At 58.2% G+C, this 15078-nt stretch overlaps 2 protein-coding genes across 2 annotated transcripts; both read left to right on the forward strand.

Moving 5' to 3' along the window:
• Positions 1–1265: 1265 nt before the first annotated feature.
• On the forward strand, positions 1266–6620 carry putative ABCA5 (ATP-binding cassette protein subfamily A, member 5; the record flags this gene model as incomplete). The annotated part of the gene is made up of 1 exon (XM_001463887.2): positions 1266–6620. The coding sequence occupies one exon, from the start codon at positions 1266–1268 to the stop codon at positions 6618–6620; it is 5355 nt and encodes a 1784-aa protein (XP_001463924.2).
• A 5902-nt stretch (positions 6621–12522) lies between these two features.
• On the forward strand, positions 12523–13533 carry LINJ_11_1270 (putative tatD related deoxyribonuclease; the record flags this gene model as incomplete). Its single annotated transcript, XM_001463888.1, has 1 exon — positions 12523–13533. One exon carries the CDS (start codon positions 12523–12525, stop codon positions 13531–13533), a length of 1011 nt encoding a protein of 336 aa, XP_001463925.1.
• Between the last annotated feature and the right edge of the window lie 1545 nt (positions 13534–15078).

Here is a 15078-nt window from a genome sequence, read left to right on the forward strand (position 1 = left end):
TTCTGCGTGAGCTCTTTCACAGCGCGTATCTCGTTTTGTGATCCTTTTTTCTCTTCTGACGCTTGGTCGCTACTTCGAGATGCGCGCGTGGCAGTGGAGTATCTATGCAGTGATTCACTCAGCATGTAAGTGTATCGTTGTCTCGGAGGTGGAGCAGATGATTATGGGTGCTAGCCACAGGGGGTGCTTGTCACTTGCCTCTGTCTTGGTAGCTGCCCCTTTTCGCCGTCCTCTCCGCAGCTTTCTCTCGTCGTATCTCATGACAGTTCAATGACATGGCAGACGTGCGCGCTGCGAAAGGAGAAGACGACAGACATCACTAGTCGAACGAAAGCGTTGGGGTGATCGGCGCGACATACCCGATACGGTGAGTGTGTGTGCTGTGCTGTGCTGTGGTGGCCAGCCATCCGCCGATGATGACGCCCGAGCTGATGGTTTAGGGGCGAGGGAGGTGCTGCAGTGTGCTTCTTGCCACTTCCTACCCTCTCCGACGTTGTCCCTTCCCTCATCACCAATTTCTCCTGTGCTTGCGTGCGGAGGCTTGCTCCTCAAGCGGGCTCTGCCGTCATGCACCGCCCTGCGTCTTTCTCGCCGTTCCCCAACCCCTTCCGCCAACCCCGCCACTGCCTATTGCCGTACTTATTCTCTCCCGCGTTTTCTATGCTGAACTTTTTTTGTTCTGTCTCTCGTCATCCCTGCGCTGCTTCCTCGCAATGCAGACGTTTTATCTGAGCGTCTCCGTCGCCGTGAGCTGCCGCCGGTTGTTTTCTTGTTGGTTCTCTCTCGCCTCTGTCTTGTTGAGCGTCGGCCACCATCCGTACCGCACGCCCGAGGTTCCTACCCCGCCGTTGCTGCAAGCAGCGAGAAAGTCGACGACTGCGCAGAAGGGAGCGGCGGCAGCTCACTGTGTCGCGTGCGTCTGTGAAGTCATCTCAGACATGCGAGGCGGATTTTGCTATCACTGCCTCGACCGTCAGCCCCGCATAACTGTTCCAGAGCCCGCAGCGCCGTGATTTCTGTTGGCTGGTTTCACCGCCTCCGGTATTTTTTGTTTTGCTTTCCTTGCCGTCTATCAGTCCACTTCGGTGTTGCCGTGGCTCTTGTCTCTGTCCCGTCCCGCGCATCAGCCGCGCCACCACTCCCCCTCGCTCCCTCCCTGTGCACACGTTTCGAGTGCGCTGATCACAGCTTGCAGGGGGCACACATACTTTGGATCGGCACTTCTTGCATTCGCTTCTTGTGTGTAAGCGCGCCGAGCACCGATAATGGCACGCACATCGTGGAGCTCGAGCTCTACCGGCTCCATCAGTGCTGGCAGCGATGAGAGCTACTGCCGCAGTGAGCCGGCCAAGGGAGGCAGTTTCATGGATCAGCTGCTGGCGATCCTGTACCGCACGCTCCGTCAGACGCTGCGCACCAAGGCGATTTTGTTCATGGAAATTGTTCTGCCGCTCATGTTCATCGTCATTACGCTCATTTTGTGGTTAGTGTGGTTGCCCTTCCAAGGCCGTTCGAGGCAGTTCATCGACTACACGCCCTACGCGTCCTCTGCGGCTACGCTGCACAAACAGCTCACCTGTTTCAACAGCTCGGAGGGAGAGCCCATCCCGGGGCTGTGTGATTGCGCCTGGATATCCATACTCAGCAACTACACGGTCTTGTGCGCCGGCGACTACGACACGATCCCGTACAAGAACCTCTGCTATGTCGACCTCCCGTTCGACTTCAGCAACTTCAAGGTCAACGGCTACGCCGTTGGGAACATCACGGGGGCCAACAAGCTGGTGCAGGTGTGGGTCAACTCGTACAACACGAGCCTGTTTGTGATCCCGACGCTGGATGAGGTGATCATCTTCCACTGGCTGGCTCGGATTAGCAGGTCAAAAACGAAGAGCGATGGCAACCTCCTCTCCGCTGGCATCGCGGCTGGTTTGATGCCCAACTCGAAGCAGTCTTCTGTTTTGTGCTCCGGCGCCCTGTACTTCGTCGGCAGCTCAGCGCAGGTAGACCCGCTGCTGGATTACTTCCGAAAGGAGTCGGTGCTCTTCGACAAGGTGTACGGCGGCACCTACGCAACCGTGGTAGAGGCGGAGGCCAAGGTACGCGCCACGGAATGGAATTGGGCCATCATCGAACTCAACGGCTTCGATGCGAGCGCGTTTGACGTGACCATCCGCATGAACTCGACCGCGCTGCCGACGTTTGCGCTTCCGTACGACAAGAGCTATGGCGGCGGCTTCTACAACAGCCGTGCCGACCTCTACGCCGTCGCCGGGTTTCTGTCCATTCAGCAGATCATCTCGGAATACTACCTGAAGCTGGTCGTGGGGAGCACCGCCACCGGCACAGATTTACCGCTGGACCATTACGTGGCTGTCGCTGGCTACGCCAGTTTCATCACGCAGCCGCTCCTCACCACTGCCAATATCTTGCTGCCGCTCATCTTCGTCATGGCGTACCTCTACCCCGTCTCGCAGTTCACGAAGCGCATCGTGCTGGAGAAGGAGCTGCGGATCCGCGAGGCCATGCAGATCATGGGGCTCGGCAACGCCCCGATCTACATTTCGTGGTACCTCACCTTCTTCTTGCCGAACTTCTTTGTCACGATCGTCACCCTCGTCGTGATTCGGATGACGTACATCACAATCACGAACATCCTTATCCTGTTCCTGGTGTACTACATCTACCTCATCACCTGCGTACCCCTAGCTGGCTTCTACTCGGCCTTCTTCAGCAAGGCTCGCCTCGCCTCCTTGCTGACGCCGCTCATCTACTTCGTGTTCGCCATGCCAGCCTTCGCGATTCAGAGCGCCAATACCGCAATAATAACCGCCTTTTGCATCTTCCCGCCCACCGCCTACGCCGTCACGATGCTCGGCATTATTGATCACGAAATAGCCGGCGGCTTTGCGGAAGCCAGCTGGCACGACGCCCTCGACACGCCTCCGGTGTATCTGGCCATCGTCATGATGACCGTGGACTTTATCTTCTTCAACCTGCTTATGCTCTACCTCGACAACGTTATGCCGAAGCAGTGGGGTACGCGCAAGCACCCGCTCTTCTTCATCATTGACCCCGTCATGTGGTGCTTCAACTCGAAGCACAAGCGCCTCGAGGGCGGCGCCGACGGGCGCGCCGAGAACGGCGTGTTCGAGGACGTCGACGGCGACGACGACGCGGTGATTTTGGACGGCCTGCGCAAGGAGTACTCGCGCGGCGTCAAGAGGTTCGTTGCGGTGAACAACCTGTACTGGGGGATGCGCGAGGGCGAGATCTCTGTGCTGCTGGGGCACAACGGCGCCGGCAAGACGACGGTGCTGAACATGATGACGGGGATGGTCGAGCCGGACGCGGGCGACTGTTACGTCTACGGCAGCTCTGTGCGGACGGCGAAGGCCGACGTGCGCCAGCAGATCGGATACTGTCCGCAGCACAACATCCTGTGGGGCGAGCTGACGTGCCGCGACCACCTGGAGTTCTTTGGGCGGATTAAGGGGTTGCGCGGGTGGGAGCTGGAGAATGCCGTGTGCCGGATGTTGCACGAGACGGACCTGCTGGAGAAGATGGACCAGCCGGCGAAGAGCCTGTCGGGGGGGCAGAAGCGCAAGCTCTCGGTCTCCATCGCCTTCGTGACTTGCAGTCGCCTCGTCTTCCTGGACGAGCCCACGGCCGGCATGGATGTGGGTGCGCGGCGATACACGTGGGAGCTGCTGCGGCGCATGTCCGCTCATCACACCATTTTCCTGACGACGCACTACATGGACGAGGCAGATCTGCTGGGGCACAAGATCGGGATCATGAGCCAGGGGCGACTGAAGTGCTCGGGCAGCAGCATGTTTCTGAAGAGCCACCTCGGGTTCGGGTACAGCATTACGATGTCCCTTTGCGACGCCGCTTCCGTGAACGCAATCTCGAAGCTCGTGCAGTCATCGGTGGACGGCGCTCACAAGGTTGGGTTGAACGGGTGTGAGGTGATGTACCGACTGCCCAACGAGCGTGTCGAACAGTTCCCGGAGTTTCTGGATCGACTGGAGGCGGTGAAAGACGCGCTCGGCGTTCGCGGCTACTCGCTGTCGGCGACGACGCTAGAGGAGATATTTCTTCGCATGTCCAACGAGGACATCGAGCGGGAGCGCGAAGAAGACCCTCTGATGCAGCTGCACCCAGATATCACCGCTGCGCAGGAGAGTTGCATATGGAACTGTGAGATAGTGGAGGGGCGCAAGGCGATGCTGTGGTCGCAGTTCAAGGCGATGATGACGAAGCGCATGTGGAATGGCCTGCGGGATCGCAAGATGCAGTTTTTCCAGGTGGTGTGCCCGGTGATTTGCATTTTGATTGCTATGCTGCTCTCACTCATCTCCCTCAACGGCCCCGACACCATAACGCTGAACAAGGAAATCTACCCCGGCGAGGTTCTGGTGGAGATGAACGGGTGCGATGAGCTGCTCGGCCCCAACGCCTCCTTCGACAACTTCACAGTGCGGCACCAAAAATACATGAATGCGCTGAACTTGTCCACCTACATGGTCGACACGTTTCTCTCTCAGCCCACGTTGCGCGTGGAGGGGCTCGTGTGCCGCGATCCAGACTGGGCAAACGCCGTGAAGACACCGAACAACGTGATACACATACTGAACTCGTCCACCTATCACCAGGGGCCCATCTCCGTGAACTCCATCTACCAGGCACTCTACAGGAAGTACACGGGAAAAAATGCACGCTTTACGCTGGTGGCGGGAACGATGCCGCGCACCAAGCAAGAGAAGGTGACGCAGGACGCGCTGAAGACGATTCTCATGGGCGCGATTATCATGATCCCGTTCACGTTCCTGCCGTCGAACGTGGTGGCGTGGGTGGTGAAGGAGCGGGAGTGCAAGGCGCGACATCTGCAGAACGTCTCGGGGCTGAGCTTTTACATCTACTGGCTCACGAATTTCCTCTTCGACATGGTCGCCTACATCATCTCCATGTGCCTCGTCATCGTCATCTTCCTCATGTTCAGCCGCGATGAGTACGTGGCCAAAGACCGTATCGGCGCCGTGTTCGTCCTGTTCTTCATCTACGGCCTCTCGAGCACGACCGCGGGGTACATGTGCAGTTTCCTCTTCGACGAGCACTCCAACGCGCAGACGATGGTGATGGCCGCCAGCTTCGTCGCCGGGTTTCTTCTCGTCATGGTCGTGTACATCATGTCGCTGCTCTCACAGACCATGGCGGCGGCCGATGTCCTCCGGTGGATCACGCGCATCGTGCCAAGTTTTGCCATTGGCGAGGGCATCATCAACTTGGCGATGCTGACGCAGCGGCAGGCGATCGTAGGCGGCGTGACGGCGTGGTCAATGGACACGATCGGGTGGGCGTGCGTGTACATGTCAGTCGAGTTCCCGCTGTTTTTCGCGATCACCCTCTGGATCGACCACCCGCGGCGGCGCATGTGGGGACAGCGCAACAACTACGACGTCGACGCGGCTCCGCAGACGGTGTCGGAAGAGGACTCCGACGTTGAGAAGACGCGTGAGGAGGTGTACAAAGAGGAGGCTGAGGGCGTCAACGACGACATGGTGCGCGTGGTGGACCTCCGCAAGGTGTACCCTAACGGCAAGGAGGCGGTGCGCAACGTCACCTTCTCCGTGGCCCCCGGCGAGGTGTTCGGCTTCCTCGGCACGAACGGTGCTGGTAAGACGACGACGATTTCGATGCTGTGCCAGGAATTCATTCCGACAAGCGGCAAGGCGTACGTCTGCGGCTACAACATTGTGGAGAACAGCATCGAGGCGCTGCAGTGCATCGGGTACTGCCCGCAGTTCGACGCGTGCCTGGACCTGCTGACGGTGAAAGAGCACCTGGAGCTGTACGTGGGCGTGCGAGGTATTCGGTACGAAGAGCGTGATGTTGTCATCGACTCCTTGCTGCGCATGTGCGAACTCTCTACTTATCGCTACACCCTATCCTCGGAGCTGTCCGGTGGCAACCGGCGCAAGCTGTCTGTGGCGCTTTCTCTCATTGGAGGGCCTCGAGTCGTCTTCCTGGACGAACCGTCGGCCGGCATGGACCCTGTGGCGCGGCGCGGGTTATGGAATGCAATCGAAAAGGTCGCCGACAACAGCTCCGTTGTGCTGACGACGCACCACCTGGAGGAGGTGGAGGCGCTTGCGCATCGCGTGGCGATCATGGTGGATGGCACCCTGCGCTGCATCGGCGACAAGACTCACCTGAAGAACAAGTTCGGCACCGGCTTTGAGATGAGCGTACGTGTGGGTGCAGAGGAGGACATGGGGAATGTGCACACGTGGGTGAAGACACGGTTCCCCGACGCGACGATGAATGAGTGTAAGGGGCAACGTTTTGTCTACACGCTGCCGGCCAACGTCGCCCTCTCGGATGTCTTCCGTCTCTTGCAACAGAAGAAGGAGACGCTGAACATTACGGACTACAGCGTGTCGCAGACTTCCATCGAACAGGTGTTCCTGAAGATCAGCGGAGAACTAGAGGAGGCGACCGCCTTCCGTCGCACGCTGGAGGACACGCTCGCGCTGCCGAGTAGGAAGAGCGCCTTGGCGGATGCCGCGAATTTCGACCCGGCAACTCGCAACTTGTTTCTCGGCAGGTCGAGATAGAGCCATTCGGTGTTGCGTGACGGCGGCGGGGATCGCGGGTGGCGGGATAGGAGGAAATAAGGCGCGTCCGCGAAAGCGGGTCGTCTTCAGCTGGAGTATGCACGACTCTTTCCAGCATGAGGGTACCCGCGCCCCTTCCTCCTCTTCTCTTTCGCCCGGAACTGATCGTTGCGTTGTCGGACACATCGCCCGTTCTGTGCCGTTTATAGACGACACTTGCTGGGGTACGTTTTCGTCATTTCTAACCCCGATGTGTCCGAGAGGAGAGGAGGAAGGTGCAACCTGTTCACCAGCCTGCGTGGTGCTTCGATGTGCGCCCGCCACCTCCTCGGCGTTGGGTTACTCTTGTCGCTTCGTCTTGGATGAAGTGCATTGGAACCTTGTGCTGGCATGTGCATACTCGTTTTTTATTATTTCTTTTCGCTCTCCTGGTGTGAGACCGTGCTTCAGCATCACGGTGATCGCTGTGTGTGTGTGCGTGGGCGGTGGGGGAGGGGGGCTCTTCNGTTTCTCCTTGTGCGTGGGCGTNTGTGTGTATGTTTCTCATTTCTTCGTTCGCTTTTCCATATTTTGATGTGAATGACGGATCAACTCTACCGGGTGCGTGGTTCCCGTTTCGCTGCTTTGGTGGACCACCTCACATCGACCGTGCCTCTACTTGTCCATGTGCAATTCCGCGTTGTGTTCTCGCCCAGTCGCCTTTTTTTTTTTCGCTCTCTTGCCCTCCCCCTTCCGCTTCACCATCGACCGCTCCTCACACCTTCTGTCTCCCGAAGACTCCGTCTTGCTCGAAGGGCAGGCACCTGCGACTCACGCGTCACGTCACGCGGTGATGGAGGCTCATGTTAGCCCACACACACACACACACACATGTATTCATTTCTTTGCTTACACGCGCCGTTGAGATGTATCTCCCTTTTTATGCTCTCCTACCCACCTTTTACTTGCTTTTTGTGCTCATCTTGTACGGGTGTTTTCTGTGAGAGGCACCGCCAGTGGCGGCGACGCCCCGGACGATCGCTCGCCTCTCATGTGATTGCCAGTCATTTTTCGGGAGCGCTCTCGCCTGTCATGCCGCCTCCAGCCGCACCCCTCACTACCGCGGATGAACTTCCGCATGCGAATCGCGTTTTCTTTTCCCCTTTTCTTTGCATTTATGCCACACATCGCTGTCTCTCTCTCTGTGTTTTTTTTGACGTTTTCTATTCTCTCCTTTCGTCTTGTCCGTCTGACCGCGTCCAACTCCCGTGTCGGTTGCTTCTCTCTCCGACTTGTTGTGAAGAAGGCGAGGGGATATCAGCGCATGCCTCAACAACGCGCAATGACGGTCGAACTGCCACCACCGTCGGTGTGCGCTGATTCTTGGGGGAGGAGTATGTGTGTATCCATGTCTGCGTGCATCTTCACGAGGTTGCCTGTGTGTGCTCACATCATTGTTTTTTTCTTTTTTGCCGTTCTTGGCATACGCCAACCTGTCCCAGTGCTTCCATCTCTTTCACGTAATCCTTCTTCCCGGCTCACAAGGTGGCCGAGTCTCTCCTCGTGACCTACCCGTTCTGGCCCTATTTCCTTGTGTCTCTTCACCGTCGCCGGAGCTCCGCCTATTTGTCCCGTCGCTCCTCACTTTCTCTCTCGCTGCGACATCGCCTTTTCGTTGCGCCCCCTGCTGTTGTGTGCGCACACTGGTGCTTCCCGTAAGTGGTGCGTTGCCGTTTGTCGTGATTCCTGTAGGCGTGTCGATGGTGCGAGTGTACCAACCGGGTCTGCAGCACCTCCAGTCATCGCTGACAGAGGGGGAGTACGAGACGAGGGAGGCAGAGGAACGTGTCGGTGAGGGCGGTAAAGGGAAGCCAACTCCACTGTCCGTCTCTCCTCCATTTCTATTGCCAACATGTGAACAGCTCGCCAATGTTGCTATTATCCTCTGTTTTCTTCTGGATCAGGGCCACGCCTTCTGTGCTCCCTGCCTTCTGGTCTATTCTTTTTCTTGGTCGCCTCGCATGCGCACATGCACAGACATCAACGCGTGCGCCCACGGACGAGCGTACGTGAACACAGAGAGCGAGACAGACTAACGGGCAGACAGGGTCAGAGAGAGCGCGAGCAGGGGAAACATCGGCCATGTGCGACTCTGAGTGTGCGCATGCGCAGTCTGTGTTTATTACGCCTGCTGAAACGTGCAGCGGCGGAGGAGGGGTCTCTCACTGGCTACCGGTCGCCGTCGCCTTCCCTCCCTCCTGCCAACCCGCGCACACAGACGTGGCAGGGCGCTAGAGCTTCCGCGCGAGTAGGATCGAGCCATGGATGCTGCTTACGCGTTGTCGTTCTCCCTGCTTTGCCGCGACCCAGCATTGCCGATGTCTTGGCTTATGCGTGCCTGTGCTTTCTCTCTCGTGGGTAGAGCGAACCGCACGCGACGGTTCTCTTGGTGTGCTACTCTCTCTCCTTTTCTGTGTGCGCTCGTGTGATAGGTCCTCTTTTGTTGTTCAGCGCTCGCCGCACCATTTTTTTTCTTGCAGTTTGTGCGTACGATTTTGTCGTGCTGTCGGGCGTTCGGTCTATATGGGGGTTGCTGCTGTGGTGGTTGCTCCGGCGTCTCTCTCTGTCTCCGTCATCTCTGTCTGTGTTTCACGTCTCGGACCCCTCCGAGTCGTCGTCTCGCCGCTCGCCCGCTGCCCGCTGTCGAGGAGTGCTTGCGCCTGTGATTTTGTTTGATTTTGAAGCGTGCGTGCTCGCTTACAACTGCGCAGCGACACTAGCGCACAGCCGCCTTCGCCAATTGTGTCCGTGGGTGCCGGGGGACAAACAGCTGAGGCCCCAAGGTTGCTCCCTACGGCTATCTGCGAGGGGCTGTTTCAGGGTTATTCGTGGGCTCGTGAGACGCGCTCGAAAACAGAATGACTTTCCATTGACAAGCATCAGGACCTTGCGATGCTCGGACGAGGCGGGTGATGGGCGAAGGACGAGAAGAGGAGTCGTGAGCCGAGCATACTCGATCGCTTGAGAGAAGAAGCGCATTCCACTCAGAGCTCTGACACCTGACGTGTTCGCGCAGACGGTGTGTGACGGTGGTGGGGGGAGGGTCTTTTTCTCACTCGTGTCAGTGTAACTACGAGCCGGTCCCGCGCTTAGGCCGAACAGGCTACAGGCCCATGGAGCAAGGCCAGGGAAGTCACACAGGCCACTTGTTGAAGCAGAGTGAATGCCGTGACGTTTCCTTGACGCGCAGATGCCAGGACAGACCAGAACCTTCGCGGGCGTTGCCAAACAGCGCAGTTTTCTGAAGCACAGAGGGGCAGGGTGGCGATAGTGGCCACAAAGACCTTCCACGTCGTACCGGACATGTGCTGTGCCGTCGAAAAAAATTGCGGGGCAACGCCGAAGAAGTTTCCATGCATACCCACGCCGACGCGTAGGCAGATAAGAGGAGGATACGGAAGCGAGGGAGGGTGAGGGAACATCCGAGAGGGACGATGTCTTGCCGCCTCCTCGTCGGCCAGTGATTACATTTGTTCGACGCCGCTACTGGTGCCGTGGGTGGCAGCGTTTTCCCTTTTCAGCATGGGCACTTGGAGCTGCTGAAGGTCCTTTACTTGCAGCTTGCCTGCTGTAGTTGCGCGGCAACCCTGCGACACGGGTAACGCCTCTCACCATCAGCGGCTGATCTGTCACGCATGAAGATTGCCCGGGAGCCTTGCCACGGTGTTTCTCCTCTGCCCATCTGTGTGCTTGACCAACCATCTCCTGAGTCTCAACTGTCCCTCCTCTGCCGCCTCCCATTGTGATTCGCTTGGACTCTCTCTCTCTCCGTGTGTGCTTGCTAGGGTAAGGAAGAGCGGCAGGGCTGTTCTTGGATTGGGGATCATGCGTTCTGCTGACCTGTTGCTGGACGGTGACCGGCCGTCGTGCCCACTGCGTCAATGTTAGCATTATGGGAGGAATCAGCCACCACGCACGCACCCCTTCTCTTTTCCGGTTGCCCGTTTGTGCACGCGTGTTTTGCACGTGGCCTTCTCTGTGAGCTGTCGACGTGAGTCACCCTGCACACTTGTGCTCTTCGCGTGTTTTTGTGGTGTCGGTTTTAGTTTTATGCTTCCTGGTGTGCTTGTGCACCGCATCGTGCTGCGCGGGGTTTGTACCGGAGGGCTTGCTCCAACGCGTGCTCCGTATCGGCTGTCTGACCCTTATTTTTCCCGGCGCGCCGTGCCTCTCTTCCTGACAACGGGGACCACACGTCACTGTGGCATCAGTGCCCAGTCCACATCCCCGCTCTCTGTGCGAGGAAGCCGAGCAGCCCCGCTATCCCTGCCGATGCCAAACCCACGTCTCGCCGTCAGAAGGACAGATGCCTAGGGCGTAGCGCAGTGAGCGCGATGGATCGCTGCTGACGTCTGCGGTCAGCTCTAGGACGGCCTGGCGTCGGAGCGGCCTGCGACAGCGTGAGCATACCTGGCCCATCCATATGATTAGGCACGAGTGCCCGCGTGACTCGAACGCACCCCACCCCCATCCCGGCCCTCAACGGCCCACCGGTGCGGGGAGCCTGAGGCCACCCCGAGGACGACGCACCAGGTGGCGAGCAGTATGATGGAAGCGGCTGCGAGGCGACCTGTAGAGCGCGGGGTGGGTGGAGTTTGAGGCAGTCGGCCGTGCTCTCAGACGGCTGGGTCGGCGCATTGCTGTAACGCGGGTGCGTCTACGGCTGCTTCGCATCACGCGATGGGGGGTCTGTGTAGCACGCCGGGGAGGAGAAAAGGGGGAGCGGGTTAGAGCGGAACACCGACCTCCTGTTGCATAGCAGAGAATGGACACGTCGAAGATGAACCAAGCGAAAAAAAAAAGATTGCATGCTTCTGTTCCGTGTTGTGTGTGTGTGCGCGCGCGTGAGGGCGCGGTGCGCCGCCTCATGAGCGTGGCTCCTCGCTGTTGGTTTTGTGTGTTGTCGTAGTTCAATGTCTGCTGCTTGTCGTTGCTTGGCTTACGTGTCCATGGGTGGCTCTCCCCTGTGCACCCGTGCCGGCAGCCTACTTGTACTCTCCCCCGTCTTTGCCCTCTTACTTTCCGCTGAGCTCGTTTATGCGAGTGCGGGTGCACGCATGTGGCTCTCTTTCTCTTTTCGGGTCTTCCGATGTTCTCTCTCTCTCGTTCTCTGGGACGCCTGTGTTGCATGCTTCTTGGACGCATACAAGCGAAACACAAAAACCCGCGCATCGTTCACGTGTGCACGCATCGGCGCATAGGGAAGAGGGACCATAATCGGAGCCTGAGCGGTGGAAGAGGAAAACGGCGGGCACCTCGTCTCTCGCGTTCGAGAGTACTGGTAACGGAAATGCGCCGTGGCAGCGCGCTTGGAGTGTGTGTCTGTCTGCGTTTTTCTCCTCGACTGGTGCTTGCCGTCCCCCGGCCTTGTTATGGGTGATCGCATCGGCTCCTGGCGCTGCAGGAGAGTGGTGGCGCCGGGGCGAGGTGGAAGTGCTCCTCGTTTGTGTTTCGCGCATTGCCTTCGAGCCGCCGTCAAGTCGACCGCCATGAGTCGCGCACAGACGCACGTTGGCGCTCCTGCCTGCCACTGCGTTCTTGCGCGATACGTGTTGGTGCGTTCATTTCCTGCCTAACCTCCTCCTTTGCCTCTCTGCACGTGGTGCCTGCGGGCGCCCACCTTCTCCTTTCCTCGGTGCTGATCGTCGGCAAGTGCGAGTAACGCACGCGGCCTCCTTGCCGGACTTGCCCTTTTTTTTTTTCCTCTCTCTCTTCGCTCGCCTCCTGCATGCCGAGGGCCGGCCAGTGTTAGCGCGAAGAGAGGCGGGTGCCATCGGACGGTTTGCATCGCCCTCCGTGCACATCACTACACACGACAGCAAGTGCGCACCTTTCACTTCTCCTCCTCCTCTCCACACACACGATGACGAAGCTGCCGCAGAGCTGTGCTCCGTGGAGGCTCATCGACATTGGCCTGAACCTCACAGACCACATGTACAAGGGCGTGTACAATGGACGCCAGCAGCACACCTCAGATATCGAGTCGATACTGCAGCGTGCTGTAGAAGTGGGCGTGCGCGGTCTCCTCCTCACAGGTGGTAACTTGATGGACAGCAAGGCTGTGATCGATATGTGCGCCCGCTACAACTCCGACACGCTGCAGTGTTTCTGCACTGTCGGATGTCACCCGACGCGATGCCAAGAGTTTGTGGACGATCCGGACGGTTACCTGAAGGCCCTTGATGACCTCGTCCGCAAGCACTCCGTTCATGTCGGCGGCTGCGTCGCGGCTGTGGGCGAGATTGGTCTTGACTACGACCGTCTGTCCTTCTGCCCGAAGGAAATTCAGAAGGAGTACTTTGAAAAGCAACTTGTGATGGCGAAGCGGCACCGCCTGCCACTGTTCCTGCACGAACGCAACACAGTCGGTGACTTCAAGGCACTGCTCGAGCCGCATCTTCCCGAGCTCGCTGGTGGCGTCGTTCATAGCTTCACTGGCAGCCGGGCGGAGCTGCAGGAGTACCTGGATGCGAACCTGTACATTGGCGTGAACGGGTGTAGTCTCAAGACCGCGGAGAACCTCGAGACAGTCAAGGCGATTCCGCTCGATCGACTGATGCTGGAGACCGACGCACCCTGGTGCGAGCTCAAGGGCACACACGCCTCGAAGGCACTCTTGACAGCTGCGGCGAAGCGCGCCTCATCGCAGCAGAGCGTGTCAGATACCATCCTCGCCGCGTTTCCGACGTGCCGCAAGGACAAGTTTAAAAAAGGGTGTGTCGTGAAGGGGCGCAATGAACCGTGCGCGATTGTGCGGGTACTCGAGGTGGTGTACGAGCTGCGCCGCGAGGAGGTGTCGTCGATGGAGCAGCTGGCTGAGGTGGTCCTGACGACCACGCGAAAGCTGTTCCCTTTTGCGGCATCTGCGGTGTGAGGCACGCGGCAACACTCCCGGTCAAAACATTCCGTTCTCTCTTTGTTTCTCTGTGTTTTGGTCCCTGTGAAGGCGCAGCACTCGCAAGCGGATCTGCGTGCAGTTTGCACCAGTGGGCTCGCGCGTCATTTTATTCACAAGTCTGCCATGCCTTTCTGGCTCACATACAGACAAAACACGCGCACACACGAAACACATCTCGAGCACTGAACGGTGTAGCTTCGTGTCGAGCACTGCACATGTCAAGAGAGACACGCAGGGAACTCTCCGCAAGTGCAAACGCTGAGGACACGCTTATCTCTTATTTTTTCTCCTTTGACTCGTGCGCGCCACGCGGGAACGGCGCTCGCAAGAAGCACCGTCCCACGTATTGCATGCTTCGTCACGACACAGGGCGTTCGTGTACAGCTGACGCGCCACCTCCCTTCTTCTCTCCCTTTCGTATGCGATACGCACTTGTCTGCGCATCATCATCTCTCCTTCACGCGCACCCCTTCTCTGTACTCCTTTTCACCATATCCCTTCTGCGGCCCTCGTCTTTCGTTCCCGCAACTGGACCTTCCATGCAAAACACACTGCTTCGCCTACATACGTCGGCCTCCACACGCGCCCTCACGTTTGCACATGCGCGTATGTCTTTGTGCTGCTTGTATGATTGTGAGGGCCGTGCTTTACGAATCCACAGACGAGGCTGAAGAACATCTTACTGCGTCGGTCTCCACTCTGTCAGTGTGCTACTTTCTGTTTTCGATACTCAAAGGGGAGCGGGAGTGCACTCACTTGCGCCCGCACGTGCCTGCGTGTCTTTCGCACTATTTTTTTTTCTTTTGGGTAGCTTCCCCGTACACGTTCTTTGTCTCCCCCCTCATCTCACTTGCGAGGGCAGAGAGCAAGACTTCGCGTCGCTTGGGACTTGCACTGCCCCACCGAAGGCCCATCAACGCGCATATATCTCTCTTGGAGCTCTCGGGCACGCGAGTACATCGACACATTCTTGTCAAACACCATCAGCAAAGACAAATTGCCGGACGCTGCTGCCGCTATTTCTCGCCGTCTTTGGTTCTCGTCCAACCACTCTTCTCTTTTTCGCCTCCTCGCTGTTCTCTGTCATTTTGTTTTTACCTTTCTTGTGAATTTGCAGTCCATCTACCTCTCAGAGACGTGTGTGTGTGTGTGTGTGTGTGAGCGTGTATAGACATACTCCTGCCGGTCTCCCCACTCCCCGTCTTGCCCTCCTCTTTTGATGTTTCTGTTGTTGTCGGCGTTGTGGTGCCTTACATCTTGAGCACGCTGCGCATGGTTCTGTGCGGCTGTTCTTCCTTGCCCCCTCTCCGATCCCTTCTCATCCGTTTTTTTTTTATTCACCGTAATCCGCAGCATTTGGCATCGCTGGCAGCAAATCGATTTTTTTTTCCTGCAGGGCTACAGCGTTGTGTGCTGTTCTCTCTCCTGCCTCGCGCACTGAGCTGGAGTCCTCGAGCAGCTTTTTTTTCGCCTCTGCGACTCTTTCCCCGCTTTCCGCGCGTGTTGCGGCTGCCAGCGCCG

The sequence above is a fragment of the Leishmania infantum genome, chromosome 11, assembly GCF_000002875.2.
Source record: "Leishmania infantum JPCM5 genome chromosome 11".
NCBI lineage: Eukaryota > Euglenozoa > Kinetoplastea > Trypanosomatida > Trypanosomatidae > Leishmania > Leishmania infantum.